Below are 16,284 nucleotides of genomic sequence, written 5' to 3' on the forward strand. Positions count from 1 at the left end.
GCCGGATAGATATTGCACGTTATTGAGTATTGAGTAATTCATGGAAAGAAATAGATATCACGACGTCAGTGTTGGAAACACAGAACACACGCTACAGATGTTATGGGTGTTATTGTGTTATGAATAAAAAAAAAATGCGAACCAAATTGTCGAATACATAGGAATTTGCTATCTAGTGCAATTACGCGATTCAGCGAGTTCATCCTATGAGTCATATAAATGCAGAAAATAATGACTAAGAGGATACTGTTATCTATGATATAATCGAGCAAAGGTATCGATGATATTTTGATAGTTTGTAACAGAAAACATAGGATTCAACGAAGTCACGGCTTAGCCTTTTTCTGGAACGGACGTATGAATTGAACACTACTTTTAAGAAGAAATCAATGAAACAAATTAACACGTCGAGCCTCGCTATGCTGTTGCTGCGTTTTCCATTCAACCCGCGTCAAGAGCGCTTGCACACAATCAGTGTCGGTTCCAGGTACCAAAAAAATTAATTTTATAGCAAGAGTATATTTCGAAATTGGATTAGAACGTAGTCACATTTTGGGACATATCCGAAAACAGAGCCTTTTTTTAATTTTCCTACTTTGTAACTGTCGATTCCAGTAATCAACACTCTACTAACAAAAAGGTCAGTGTCGAACCCTAGGGACCGGCGTGAGGCTCAATGTACTGAGCCAAACCATGATCCTCAGCCAAAAGGGGTAAGCAATAACCAAAACCGTCTTCAATTATTTAATACAACACATGAATTATACCCAAGCAAAACATATTGGTAACGATGTTATTTCCTACAACAGATCAACCGGGATAACAAAAACCAATCCAGAGAGGGCATAAGAGGCCGTAATAGTGTGTTCTACGGATTCACAAACTAATGATTCATTGATCAGTGTCAACTGTACAAATTATAGCTTAGTATGAGTCTCAGGTTCCTAATTATACGAAAGTCTATCGACCAATGTATTGTAATAGGTTCATGAAATTTGTCTCAGTTCGTCAGTCTATCCATTAACCCAGTGGTACCCAACCTTTTTTTTTCAGAGGGACCACAAACACGTGCATGGTGTTGCAGGCCGCCATAATACGACCGCATTTTTAATGCAGGTAATAACGAAATTATAAACGGTAGGATAAAAACATTATAAAAATACCAGAATGAAACATATTAGTACAAACATTTGATAGTACAGGTCGGACTCGATTATTAGGAGTATTGACGAATTTTCTCTCGGTAAACGTAATTGTTTTTGCCGCTATACTCGGATTCGGACGAATTTTAGAAATTAAACTTCAACTCCTTTGAAGTTAAAAACTTCCGTAAAATTCACGACCAATTTATTCCGTGTTCATTTAAACTGTATGACTAAACTCGAACAGATACTTTCTTCGACTGACTTGTGTGACGACCGGCAGAATTCAACACAACTATATTGCGAAAGAAGAGATCACAAAAATTCTCCGATAATCCCTAAATCTATGACTGCGTTAGCGCGATCATTATCATGCGACCGAAAGAGACGGATCTACTCCAACTATCTGTGGATCACATGTTGGTTCTCAAAACTAAACAGTATACTTTTTATCTCTCGCTCAATCATATGCCGGCCGCCTTGAAATGCCTTCGAAATCAATTCTTTTTTTTTTTTACGCTAGATACCGTTATACAATTCGGTTTGTTTTGACTGTGAAGTGAGACTGCTACGATTGCTGTGTCTGGTTCTATTATGTCTGGATTGTTGTGTCTGGCGTTGCTGTATTCCTGTGGTGACTGCTTCTGGTATTTCTCGCTATTGTCCCTGGAATTGCGTTGACCTTGAACTCTGTTCCTTTGTTTCAAATCAGCTGATTTGTTGGCGACTGTATTGCTGCTACTACGGTTGTTGATTCTGTTACTGCTGTTTCTGTTGCGATCTGTGATACTGCTGTTGTTTCTGGATGTTGCTTCAACTGGACCGATTATTTACGTTGTTGGAATTCCTTGACACCAGGACTGCTTTTGATCTTCTAATAATGTTGACTTTATTTTCGTGACTGTGACGGATGCTCATTGCATTCCGCTTGTGTTGCTTATGCGTTGCTGCTGTGTCGCTATCAGATAAAATAAGAACGGCTTTTTTATTCTGTATTTATTTAATAGAAAACGACTTGCCTGGACTGCGGAGGCCACAATGGCCTCCGCTGATGCCGTCTGGCACCACTGATGTTCCCTCAGGGTTAACGAAAGGCAGCATATGATGACTGTTCGATGGTGGATGTTGAAAATGACGGCATAAACGTTGTTGACGAGATGATCGCCGAAACTAGCTGGCCATGCTTGACGACGATCAAACTGTTATGTTTGGAGAATGAATAGCGCTCTTCACCTCTAGTGCCGTCACGGGTACCTCAAAATGTCAAAATAGCTGCACTTAGTTTCTGTTTTGATTGGGCGCACAAATGCGCTGGCGTTATACGCCGATGTTAATGGACGAACTGGACGTAGCTAGATGCACTAGCACAACTGTTTGCTTGCTTCATGCAACACAACATGCAACCAACACCGAAACAACACAGATTACCTCAGTTTTCTGGAACTGGTTTCAAATACGAATTCGCCAAGATTGGCTTGCGATTGAGATAGACTGAGAAAAAAAATACGGATAAGCTTTTTGAAAAATTATAAGGTACATAACTTAACTGAAATGCGGAGGCCGACCTCGACCTCCGCCCTTGGGGGAACCCTAGTTCTCCCCATCGCCCGAAACTGTATTATCCCGAATAGGCAATATGCAAATTTTCGAGATTGCCCTACGAAAACTGCCGTACTTTGTTCGCACTGTTACAACGCGTACGTTACCATCCGGTCCAGCGTGAATTTCAGTCACTCGTCCTAGATGCCACTTTAATGGAGGAGTGTTGTCCTCCTTTAGGACCACCATTGTTCCAACTGCAATGTTGTCCTTCTGCCTCGTCCATTTAGTACGATTGTGGAGGTTGGACAAATACTGTTCTGACCATTTTATCCACATGCTTTGAACATAACGCTGAACTTTTTGCCATGCGGACAAACGATTCTCCATAATACCTTGTAATCCTGGTTCTGATATTGCGGTTAGAGGTCTGTGTATCAGGAAGTGCCCAGGGGTCAGGGCCTCAAAATCATCTGGATCATTGCTCAAAGGGGTGAGCGGACGCGAATTGAGGATTCCTTCAATTTGTGCTAATATCGTCACCATTTCGTCGTACTTCAAAATATGTGTTCCTATCGTGCGTTTAAATAAAGTTTTGAAGGATTTCACAGTTGATTCCCACAGTCCACCAAAATTTGGGGAACGTGCTGGGATGAATTTGAATTCTATCTCCTTTTCTACGGCATCCTTCATTACTGTTTCCTGGAACTGCTGGTCATTGAATAATTTACGGAGCTCTTGCAGTTCCCGCTTCGCACCCACAAAATTGGTGGCATTATCGCACATTATTAGACTAGGTCTTCCACGTCGCGATACAAATCTTCTTAGAGACGCCAGAAAAGCCTGTGTGGTTAAATCCGCCACAAGCTCAAGGTGTACTGCCTTCACGACCAGGCATACATACACTGCTACGAAGCTCTTCACAGGACGACTTCGACGATTTGGATAAGCCACATAAAACGGGCCACAATAGTCTACCCCAACTCTTTGGAACGGTGAGCATGGGGTCACTCTTTCTGGTGGAAGGTCCGCCATTAGTTGTTCGTGTATTCTTGGTTTTGCTCTAAAGCATGCCACACAATTGTGAATCACCTTCCGTGCTAGATTCCGTGCGTTCACGGGCCAGAAACGCTCTCTTACTGCCGAAACTAATATTTGCTGTCCTGCATGACACAGCTTGCGATGGTAGTGTGTAAGTATTATCTCAGCCAATGGATGACGATGATCTATCACGTACGGATGCTTGCGGTTGTTTGTAATGTTTGCATGACTAAGCCGGCCGCCAACACAAATTAATCCATTCATTAAAACTGGATTCAGTGAAATGATTCGGGAGGAAGATTGCAACTGACGACCATTTGACAGGTCTGCCATTTTCTGCGGAAAACTCTCCTGTTGTGAGAGCCGAACTACCTTGTGTAAAGCTTCTTCATATTCGTAATACGTAATTGCTCCTGTTCGACGACTGACGTGATTAACCTTTTGAGCATTGTAACGGAAACGATAGATGATTGCTACGATACGAATTAAATTCGGCAGCGCTGATTTCAAGCTGAATATTTCGCTCGGCGGGGTTGATTGCAGAATAGCAATGACAGCACTTTTCTTCTCCATAATTGTTTGATCTAGTTCTTCTTCGTGGATTTGACCACCCTTTGGCCAGTGGGATTCATCGAATATTAGCCAGGAAGGACCACGGAACCACAGCGTCTGATAATGGAGTTGCGCCGGGATCATTCCTCTCGAGATTATGTCGGCAGGATTTTCTACTCCTGCTATATGCTGCCATATCCCGTCTCTTGTAAGATGCTGAATTTCGGAGACTCGATTTGCAACAAATTCCTTCCATCTTGAAGGTGGCGACGCAAGCCAGCATCTCACTATCGTAGAATCCGTCCAAAAGTAGGATTGTGGTTTGATTCGAAGACTGGTTATAACTTTGTCGTACAGATGCGACAATAATAACGCCGATGATAGTTCAAGACGTGGAATCGACTGTTTTCTTTTATTTGTTTTTAAATTCTCTAGAGGAGCCACCCTGGATTTTGACGTTAATAGCTGCACATTCACTTGTCCGTCTCCATAAACTGTTCGCACAAAAATACAAGCTCCATACGCTTTCTCCGAAGCGTCGCAGAATCCATGAAACTGCACTACGTTCGCATGGTTGCCGATTCCAACCCAACGAGGCACCGATATTCCGTCGATTGCTGCGAGATTTCTTCTAAATTCGATCCAATATTGTTCAATATCGACGCTCAGTTTGTCATCCCAGCCGTATTCTTGTTTCCACAGTTCCTGAAGGAATATCTTCGCTTGGATGATGACCGGACCAACTACCCCCAATGGGTCAAACAGTCGTGAGATATCAGCTAGTATCGTTCGCTTCGTGATAGTCGATGAAGTCCATGCAGGTGTGCTGAAACGGAAGGTATCTGTTCGGGGCTCCCAAATCAAGCCCAACGTTTTTACTGATGAATGAGCTGAATCCAAATCTAAAATGGTTCGATCGTCACGTAGATGATGAGGTACGCTCTTCAGGATCGCCTCGCAATTAGAATTCCATTTGCGCAAAGAGAATCCACCTGATTCCAATAATTCTATCAGTTCCTTCACTAATTTTACGCCATCTTCGAAGTTGTCCGTTCCGGTCAGCAAATCATCTATGTAGAAGTCTTGCTTTAACACCCTTGCCGCTGTTGGATATTTATTTACTTCATCATCTGCCAATTTCTGTAGGCACTTCGTTGCCAAATATGGAGCCGAAGCCGTACCATACGTAACTGTAGCTAATTCAAACGTACGGATTGGTTCTATCGGTGAATCTCTCCACAGTATTCGCTGTAGTCGCTGATCTTCCGTGTGGATACCTATCATGCGATACATCTTCGCTATATCAGCGACTATAGCACATTTATGGACCCGAAAACGCAGAATGATGTCCAACAAATCCTCTTGGACAACTGGACCGACCATTAGTGCATCATTCAACGATACTCCTGTACTAGTTTTACAGGAGGCATCGAAAACAACACGTAACTTTGTTGTGGTACTATGCGGTTTCAAAACGGCATGATGTGGAAGGTAGAAGCCTGTCTCTTCCTTTTCATCCTCGCTGATAGGTTTCATGTGTTCGAGTGCTAAATATTCGTGAATGAATTCTGTATACAGGTTCTTGAGTTCTGCATTCATCGAGAATCTTTTCTCCAGTCTCATAAAACGTTTGGCTGCAACATCTTTTGAATTTCCGAGCTGATTAATCAACATTTTTTTCTTAGGTAACGTCACTATGAATCTCCCGGTTTCATCTCGTACTGTCGTTTTTTCAAAGAACTCCTCACATGCTGTCTCTTCGAGAGAGTAAGTGGTTTTCGATCTACACGTTTCCAATTCCCAGAATTTAGTCAGTTGCTCTTGGATGTCCATTGAAACACTAACATGGACCATCGACATTGATGGACCGCACGTATTCTCAGGAATTTTGCCAGCAAGAACCCATCCAAATAACGTGCTCTGCATTGCAGGTCCCTCTGACGTTGCCTTCTGTTGTCCCTCACGTAACAGCTCAAAATAATACTCTGCTCCGATAATGATATCAATTGGACTGGATTCATAAAATAACGGATCAGCTAATAGCGTTGACTCAGGAAGTTTGAGGATCGATGGATTGAAGCTAGAAGTTGGCAGCGACACAGTTAGCCTTGGCAGCACATAAAAGTGCATGTTCGTAGAATATAGCGATATGGTTTTCGTTCTGGCTGTTACTTCCGCACTGACTGCTGTAGTTGACGTGAACCGACTAGATCCTATACCTTGGACAACTAGATAGGATGGAGTTTTCTTGAACCGCAAACTTTCAAAAAATGTGGAAGTCATGAGGCAATGCTGGGACCCAGAGTCCAGTAGTGCTCGTGCTAACTTGAAATTTCCGCAAGAATCTGTCACTTTAACAATCGCCGTTGATAAGAGAATGTTGTGTGTGGGTGTAACGGGTAAAGTGGTGTAGGTTTGACTTACAGTGACCAGACCTGTAGTGGGTTGTGTGGGTGTGCTATGCGAGGTGGCAGACGTAACAGGTGTATTGTTGGTCGACGGTTGATTTTGTTGAATCTGATTCGAGCGTGTGAATTTTGGTTGTCGAAAATGTTGGTCTATTGTCGCGGGTCTTACTTGCGGTGAGGGAACTGGGGATCTTACCTGTCCTACGTGTAACATGGAATGGTGGCGCTGCTGGCAGTGGTGGCACAATCCTTTCTCGCAGGTCCTTGAGAAATGTCCCGGGTGAAGACAATTACGGCACAGTTTGTATTTCGCTACTGCTTCGATTCGCTCAGAAATTTTCATTTTCTGGAATTTAGCACATTTAAAAGCAGAATGCCAAGAATCGTTACAGAATGGACATCGAACACCTTTTCCATACGTGGTGTGACACACTGATAGTTTCGGTTGACGGAAATCTGGATTACTAGGTTTTGATGACGCTACAGCCTGTAATACTGCACAGTGATTACGCAGAAACTCAAGTAGATTGTTGTATGACGGGACATCCTTAGAATTATGATGTGTTTCCCAGTGACGTAACGTGACTGTGTCCAGTCTTGAGCCTACCATGTATGCCAAAATGGTGCTCCATTCTGCGGTTTTCTGACCTATTTTTTCTAGCATCTGTATATTTCTTTCGAACTCGCTAATGAGGTGGTTTAATCCCTCATAGCTTTCCCGTTTCAATACATCCAACGAGAATAAAGAATCCAAATGCGCCTTGACTATAAGTTTCTTATTCTCATAGATTTTCTCCAATGCCTCCCATGCTACTTCATAGTTAGCTGCTGTCTGCTCAATGGAGCTTATTTTCTGAAGGGCATCTCCAGAGAGTGAAGAACGAAGATATGTGAATCGATCCATTGGTGTTAACTGCGTGTTGTTGTGTATGAGACTGCGAAACGTGTCCCTGAATGTTACCCACTCACGGATCTTTCCACTAAACACCGGTAGATTTATTTCAGGAAGCTTGACCTTGGAAAAGGATCCACCTGATTGCCTTGTTTGAGGACAGTCATCATCGTTTGAAAATGTTTGCCGTTTTCTCATCTGTAACTCAAGCAGTTCTGCCTTGAGGTTGCAAAACTCATCGTCAAACTCCTGTAACACTCTGAAGTTCTCCTTCTCGCGTTCAGCCTCTGCAGTCTCTTCTTCACCGCACTTCGTTGACTCATCCTCCAACAGCATCTCGATTTTTGCTCGGGTCTCTAGAAAATCCTTTCCTACTTCCTCCAGCTTCTGAAGTCGCACACTGATTTGTCGATTATCTCTTTCTGAGCTGTAGTTTTCCAAGAATAATCTGATTAGATTCACACTATCCCGCAATTGACGCTCCTTCTTCAGTAATGACCTCAAGTTGGCACTCATTTTCACTTCTCACTGCACTGCACCGGAAAAGTGAAATTAATCACTTTTCAATAATAAATTGACAGATCAACCCAAACGTTCCACCCACGCGACCTCACGCGACACTTCCGATAGACAATGACGAGCAATGGTATGAATAAACAGCGGAAAATATTCAACAATTCAACGATTTTTTGAAGAATGGAATACAATAATACAACCTCTGCTACTTGCCAGAAATAAAACTCGCATGCATTTATTTATTTATTTTCATTTTATTTCAACACCACGGTCGGTCACATGCAACAAACCACCTCCCTTTCTTCATGCAGTACTTCTCTGAGTATTCTTTTATGCAATTTCATCTGCCTTCCAAACTCTCGAATAGCTAAGTCCTCCTCCAGGTATTTGCTCCAAATGATCCCCAGCAGCAGCAATCGCTGTTCACTCCAGCAATAGTGGATAAATTTCTCCTTTTAATCAACTTTTAATTTCACCGAATTTGTATGGAAAAATTCACTTTTCACAATGTCCGCGAACAATTAGTTTTGTTGTCCGATCAATAGAACACAATAGCGTTCTATACGACTTATTGTCCACAGATAATTCGTCCGAATATCCGATCCGTTATCTATAATCCGGAGATCCGGTTCGAAGGACCAATGTTTTTGCCGCTATACTCGGATTCGGACGAATTTTTAGAAATTAAACTTCAACTCCTTTGAACTTTAAAAACTTCCGTAAAATTCACGACCAATTTATTCCGTGTTCATTTAAACTGTATGACTAAACTCGAACAGATACTTTCTTCGACTGACTTGTGTGACGACCGGCAGAATTCAACACAACTATATTGCGAAAGAAGAGATCACAAAAATTCTCCGATAATCCCTAAATCTATGACTGCGTTAGCGCGATCATTATCATGCGACCGAAAGAGACGGATCTACTCCAACTATTTGTGGATCACATGTTGGTTCTCAAAACTAAACAGTATACTTTTTATCTCTCGCTCAATCAGTAATATGATTATGATTTGCACTTATTTATTAAACGGTTTTATCTAGGTTGACCCGTTTGTATGTTTGTGACTTTGTAACTTTGTATGTAGCGCTTTACCACATTAATAGAAATTTAACCCCCTTCACATTGACCGTTTGATCTGAGATTTGGAACACATCTTTATCTCAGAACCTCATCAATATGTATATCAAATGAAAGGGATTGACTAGTAGAACATAGTTGTTTATGAATCGAATGGTTATAGGATTGTCCCACATTATTAGAAAATTGAACCCGTTCCTGTTGACTGATTGATCTGAAATTTTGAAGATACCTTTAATTCTACTGTCATTATAAAACTACGTTTTCCATTATCTTGAAAAATTCAATTTTGCCGTCGCTAAAAAAATGGCAGAATGACTTGACTAGGAGAACACAAGCATAATAAACAACATAAATTCAAAAAGGTCGCCACCACTTGATGGTCGACTATGTATTATTTGCAACCCCTCAATATCGATATCAAATGCAATGATTTGACTAATAGAATACAGTACATCATGAAAATATTCCGAAGAAAATTAGATAAGAAATAAACGTTGAATTTTCATTATCCACAGTTAATTGTTTCATCATTTACCACAGGATTTTATTTTAGTCTCATCATTGCCCTAAATTAATGAAGGAACGGATGTGATAACTACTAACTGCTACTTGTCTAATTATTTTCTAGCATTTAGCACATTAAACCGTTTAACTTAAAAAATTTTTTTTAATTATTTTATTTTCTAGTTTTTAGTAAATTATCTGTTTCATCAGTATACTTCTCTGCATTAAAACCATTCAAAAAATTATTTTTTTTAATTTTTATTTCTTACCTATCTTTCTTTGGAATGTTTTGATGATGTACTGTATTCTATTAGTCAAATCATTTCATTTGATACCATTATTGAGAGAATTGCAAGAATACATAGTCGACCATTTTGAGGTGGCGACCTTTTAGAATTTATGTTGTTCATAGTATAGTGTATTCTCCAAGTCAAGTCATTCAGCCATTTTTTAGAGGTGGCCAAATTGAATTTTTCAAGATCATGGAATACGTAGTTTTATAATGACAGTAAAATTTAAGGTACAGGGTTTTCCAACTTTAAATTCCGAAAGTAAATTGAAATAAAACACACTTAGAATTCGAATTTCGATGAAACTTTTATTTCATATTAAAGTTTGGTTTATGCCATTAGGTGTGAAATATAACATCAAATGTCCACCTAGGGCTTCCTCGCACACCTTGATCCGGAACAGGTAATTTTCGATGACTTTTCGGCACATATGAGGGGGGTATCGCGGTCATAACTTCACGAATGTTGTCTTTCAAATGTTCAAGAGTTTGCGGAGAGTTGGCATAGACACGGTCTTTCGCATAACCCCACAAAAAAAAGTCTAGCGGGTTCAAATCGCATAATCTGGACGGCCAATTGGCATCACCAAAACGCGAAATTATGCGTCCCTCATATTTCGTTCGCAATATGGCCATGTTCGGTCGTGTTGTGTGGCACGTGGCGCCGTCCTGCTGAAACCACATGTCATCTGTAGCGTTGCCTGAACGGTCTTGGCTTTCTTTCATACAACTAAAACTCGACCAATCGTGTTAGCGTGCAACTCTCGACTCTTTTATTTTTCCGAAATTAATTCTACAAACTAATTCTTCTACCTTCGAATTTCTGGGGAGGCGCTTGGAGTTACCCCGCTATATCTGCCGATAAATAATTATGCGCTTCTCTAATAATCAAAAAATGTCCCGTGTGTGTTGAACTACCACGAACCGAATGGAAACTTGAGATTTGTTTCACTCGCACAAAAATAACAAAATTGATGTACGTAAAAAAATGTAGACTCGGTAACAACATAATGTAATTAGAGAAGTGTTCGATTTTCGACAAGGGTGATGCACTTTTGGATCTTGACGACAAAGCGCAAGTGTGCTTCAATGAAATATGGAAAAATGGAGCGAAGCACTCTCCAAGCGTCTCTATAATGATGTCTGAAGCGATTAGGGCCGCTTCATCCCCCCTTACTTGTACAGCTTGAAATAATCTTGAAGAGGTTATTGCAAGCAGATTATACAATAATGTAACAATTAGATAAATGTATTTGATTTTTGATTTTTACTTTTTAGTCATAGGAACTTAAATGATTTTTTTTTTCGGTTGTAATTAAAATAAAACATACTCCCTCAACTCCTGTAATTCCCCAATTCTAAATGGAAACAAAAATGGTCATATCTCCTTCAAGCTTCCCCGAAAGTCTTATCGATCATTGTTGATGAGCTTGTACAGCTTCATTTAAAAATTTCTTGGTGCAATATGTTTATTTTCATCATTCTTGCTGAATATATCTCCCTCTCATTAATTCTTTAATCTTTAATCTTTCATATTCTTTTAATCTTTAATCTTTCATATTCTTTTAATCTTTAATCTTTCATCTTCTTCAATATTTAGTTTTCTTCATTTCAATCTTTATTGTTGGAGGTAAATTCATCTCCCATGATTCTTCTTCGCTTTTATAGCGCTACTTTGTTTACATTTTTTTCTCGATAATCCCACATTTCAGTTACTCATGAACTGTTAAGTAAGTATTGGGGCATACATGTCCTTACAAGAATTCATTCCTGGTTTTCCAGCCCTTCGGTACATTCAAAAGCTATTATTGCGATTGATGGACACATTCTTGTTATAAATTGGCTGTAGACAAATATGACTCAACATTTTACATTTTGTTAAAATCCCACTTCATAGTGTGTATGTAAAGTTTAGAATCACACCTATTCAAATTATCGATAAGTACATTTCCCCATTTTTCCCTGTCCATACAATTAAAGTACGGGAGATATGATTGTGTCTTTCTAAACAGAATAAGCAGTCTTCCCAGAATTGACGGAATATTGTTAAATAATAATTATCCCTTCTTTGATTCATATTTTGATGCCGGGTTTAAATTTCTCTGCTAAATTAATTCAGTCTGTGAATTACATTCTTGAAGCATGAGAAGAATTAGATCGTACTACTTTCTTCTAGGTGCTTAATTTCCTTTCATACACATTTTATCGCCCTTATTCTAAAAATCTCCTAATTTATTTAAAAATTGATTATCCTTCCAACAGTCGATTTGAATTGATTAGGAAAAGGCTTTTCGGCTTCACTTTTTTTTTTAATTTGGTTGTTTTGAGAGGAAGAAAAAATAAATGGTCATATTCATTTTCTCACTGCTGTCCTAATTTGTTACAATGAAATAGTTTGTTTTTTCGTTTATAGTAGTCTAGCTTTTATATAAATTTTTCATATATTACATCTGTTTTTTTTTACACTTTGAACCAACGATTTGCAAGGTTTAAATCGGTCTCACATTATTTGTTTTACATAATTTACTAGAATTCTTTATCTGGTTTCCACACATGGTTGCTATTCTATTTATTTTAGTGTTGGATTCTCAGTACATAATAAAAGATCATGGAACGCGGAATCCGATTTAGATACTTCATGTTAACTTTGAATATTTTCCAAATATGACAATCGTCTAAATATTGACACAAAAATAACTGCCTCGCATCTAATACGATTATTTCCCTTGATGAATTAATTGGCTTTTAATCTTATTTTGATAATTTTTTTTTTAACTTTAATGCTTTATGGGAAAGTTGATGGAATATCATATAGCTCCTATGTCTAGTATTACCGAAATTATTGCTCCTCTAGATTGTCACCTTGTTAGATCCGTATCGCAGTGAGATTACTGTCTGTCCGACTCACATTTGCTCCTTCGAGAACTGACGTTTGTTCCTGTCTTCCTTCTTTTGACCAACGGATAGTTTACCACATTTGATCCGATGTAGATAGACATCTCGGGACCACAGTCCAGCGAAAACTTGAATCGTGAATCAAACTTCTCAGCAGACAACGATGGCTCAACCAAATGAGCTTCTCCAACCGACTCCGTGCGGGAATCATTTTTCTTCAACATGCTTTCCACTTTGCTTTATATGCTTGACAGCATATCCTTATTGTTCGATCAACAACAAGCGATTCATTACCGGAATTTTCTTCTTTGGAGATCACTACCACAGGGGGATGGTTTTTCTTGGCTCAACTATACTAATAATTTCCCACATTTTTTTTTCCTACTGTATGTTCATTTTCGAACGTCACTTATTGTACCGCATTATGCTGATTCATATTTTTTCGATTTTTCTCCTCTCTCACTACAATCTCTGTCCACGCACATTTTCTCAACTAGGGATTCTGTTCGATTCCCAGATTAACTTCAAGGAAATTAACACTTTGTAAACACCACGATGGGTGGGCTGCTGTCCCCACTTGGACAGCATCCCACCGCTGTCACCACTTGTAACGTTGCCTGAACGGTCTTGGCTTTCTTTCATACAACTAAAACAAGACCAATCGTGTTAGCGTGCAACTCTCGACTCTTTTATTTTCCCGAAATTAATTCTACAAACTAATTCTTCTACCTTCGAATTTCTGGGGAGGCGCTTGGAGTTACCCCGCTATATCTGCCGATAAATAATTATGCGCTTCTCTAATAATCAAAAAATGTCCCGTGTGTGTTGAACTGCCACGAACCGAATGGAAACTTGAGATTTGTTTCACTCGCACAAAAATAACAAAATTGATGTACGTAAAAAAATGTAGACTCGGTAACAACATAATGTAATTAGAGAAGTGTTCGATTTTCGACAAGGGTGATGCACTTTTGGATCTTGACGACAAAGCGCAAGTGTGCTTCAATGAAATATGGAAAAATGGAGCGAATCATTCTCCAAGCGTCTCTATAATGATGTCTGAAGCGATTAGGGCCGCTTCACATCCGTATCCATATCTTCAATTTGTGGCAAAAAAATCGGTTAACATGCGGCAATAGCGCTCACCATTCACAGTTACCGTCTCGTCGTCCTCATTTTCAAAGAAATACGGCCCGATGACTCCACCAGACCATAATGCGCACCAAACAGTAACTTTTGGCGGATGCAATGGCCTCTCAACAATCACGTGTGGATTTTCTGAGTCCCACATACGGAAATTTTGGGTGTTCACATGGCCACCGAGCTCGAAATGTGCCTCATCGCTGAAGAAAATTTGATGCGAAAATTCAGCATTTTGCTGCTGTTGTTCGTTCACCCAATCGACGTATGCCCAACGCATTCTATGGTCACCATGCTCTAATGTTTGTACCAGTTGGACTTTATATGGATGTAGGTGCAAGTCCAAATGCAAAATTCGCCACAATGATGTGTTTGACAAGCCCAATTGCTGAGCACGCCGTGGAATCGAAACATTCGGGTCATCCTCCACACTGGCAGCAACAGCAGCAATATTTTCGACCGAACGCACATTACGATGATGCACAGGTTTCACAATATCCGCTACGGATCCAGTTTGTTCGAATTTACGCACTACATTAGCGATTGTGTGCTCTGTAGGCCGTCCATGACGACCAAAATCCGTCCGTAATGATCGAAAAACATTTGCCGGTTTTTCATCATTTTTATAGTATAATTTAACAAAATTAACACGTTTTGCGATGCTAAAACGATCCATATTGTAAAATGGCAGACATTCAACTAACGATATGACGCTGTGGTTGACAGCTATGTCAAACGGTTGTCAGCGCAGGGCTGTATACTTTCGGAAGCCCGAAATGGAAAACCCTGTATGTTCCAAATTTCCGATCAATCAGTCAACAGGAACGGGGTCAATTTACTATTAATGTGGGACAGCCCTACAAACAGTCAAACATACATACCAACAGGGCAAGCTGAATGGAACCATTAGAAAGTAAATGTTTATTTGGGAACTGCGGTCATCTTGAATTTGGATTTTTCATGATCTATTGTGTTCTACCAGTCGAGCACTTTTATTTGATACCCATATTGATGGAGCTTTGAAAAAAAAAATAATCCAACAATTTGGTGTGGCCGCCATCTTGCATTTGCATTCTACTAGTTAAGCCTTTTCATTTGATACCCATATTAGCTATTCAATATGGAATTATTATACAAATTATTCAAAATTTCCGAAAATCAAAAATAAAATACTCCGGATAATCGAGTCTAAAATCCGGATAATCGAGTCCGACCTGTACTGACAAGAACGATAAATGAATGCTTTCACTGAGTGAGGGGCACGAACGTTTCGCGAAGCAATAAAACGCCGATTTGAGCATATTTCAAAGAACACTCAGAACGGCAACAGAAAATCCGAACCGAATCGGGAGTGTGATGGGAGCTCTCATCGCCGAAAAATACCTTCTCCATATCCGACTTGAAATGCGCCGAACTTTGGCGCCACTTTTAACCAGAAAACAATGCTCGAATTCACGAAAAATATTTGATAGATCGGAGAAAGTTACCAATAAGTCATTCACGATTTATCATTTATCCTGCTAGCGACCAGATGATAGCGAAAGCGAGGTTTTCGAAAACCTCAAGGCCAAGTGTTTATGTAGTTCAATTCTCCTCAAGGCCAAGTGTTTAGTTTAGTTGTTCCTTTTTAAGGCAAGAAGCGAATGCAAAATATCAGCATAATTACACTAATAAATCCGAAGACACTCTTATGGCGGGTTTGCATTAGGGAGATCTATAGCTATAGATGGATTTATTCACGTGAAATAGGTGTAAACGGGTGAGAATAAATATGATACAGTTATTCGAGGTATATATAACTTGAATAAATTCAGCATATGTAAACGCTTGTGAATTTCTCACTGGTGAGAAATCACTAAAGTTGGATGCAGTTCTACTTCAGGTGAATAAATTCACCGAAGATATGAATATATTCATTATAGAAGTTCACGCTAGTGTAAACGGTTGATGCGATTTCTATAAATCTCATCATATTTCTGATGAATATATCACTAGTCTAAAACCACCCTTTAATTCATAGAAAAACATTTTAAAAAATCAATTTGCTTATGATTACTCCGGTATTATTTTAGAACGCATACGTAGAAGCAGTTGTAGATGGGAGATTCATGATTCATTTTTGTTCTCGCAAGAACAATGCATGGTTATCCGACTACAAGCATCAATTGCTGACCAATCTTGATATCGGTGGATTTTCAAGCATATTTATGGTTTTTTTATTTCACAAATATTTATAGATTTTTGTGATTTCAATAGTTTGCTTCCAGCATCAAATGCATC

General features: G+C 39.5%; 1 protein-coding gene across 1 annotated transcript; it reads right to left on the reverse strand.

Annotated features, from left to right (window-relative positions):
• Positions 1 to 2,732: 2,732 nt before the first annotated feature.
• LOC129766682 (uncharacterized) lies at positions 2,733 to 8,090 on the reverse strand. Its single transcript, XM_055767269.1, has one exon. The coding sequence runs from the start codon at positions 8,088 to 8,090 to the stop codon at positions 2,733 to 2,735; it is 5,358 nt and encodes a 1,785-aa protein (XP_055623244.1).
• Positions 8,091 to 16,284: the final 8,194 nt, after the last annotated feature.

The sequence above is a fragment of the Toxorhynchites rutilus genome, chromosome 2 (genome assembly GCF_029784135.1).
Source record: "Toxorhynchites rutilus septentrionalis strain SRP chromosome 2, ASM2978413v1, whole genome shotgun sequence".
NCBI lineage: Eukaryota > Metazoa > Arthropoda > Insecta > Diptera > Culicidae > Toxorhynchites > Toxorhynchites rutilus.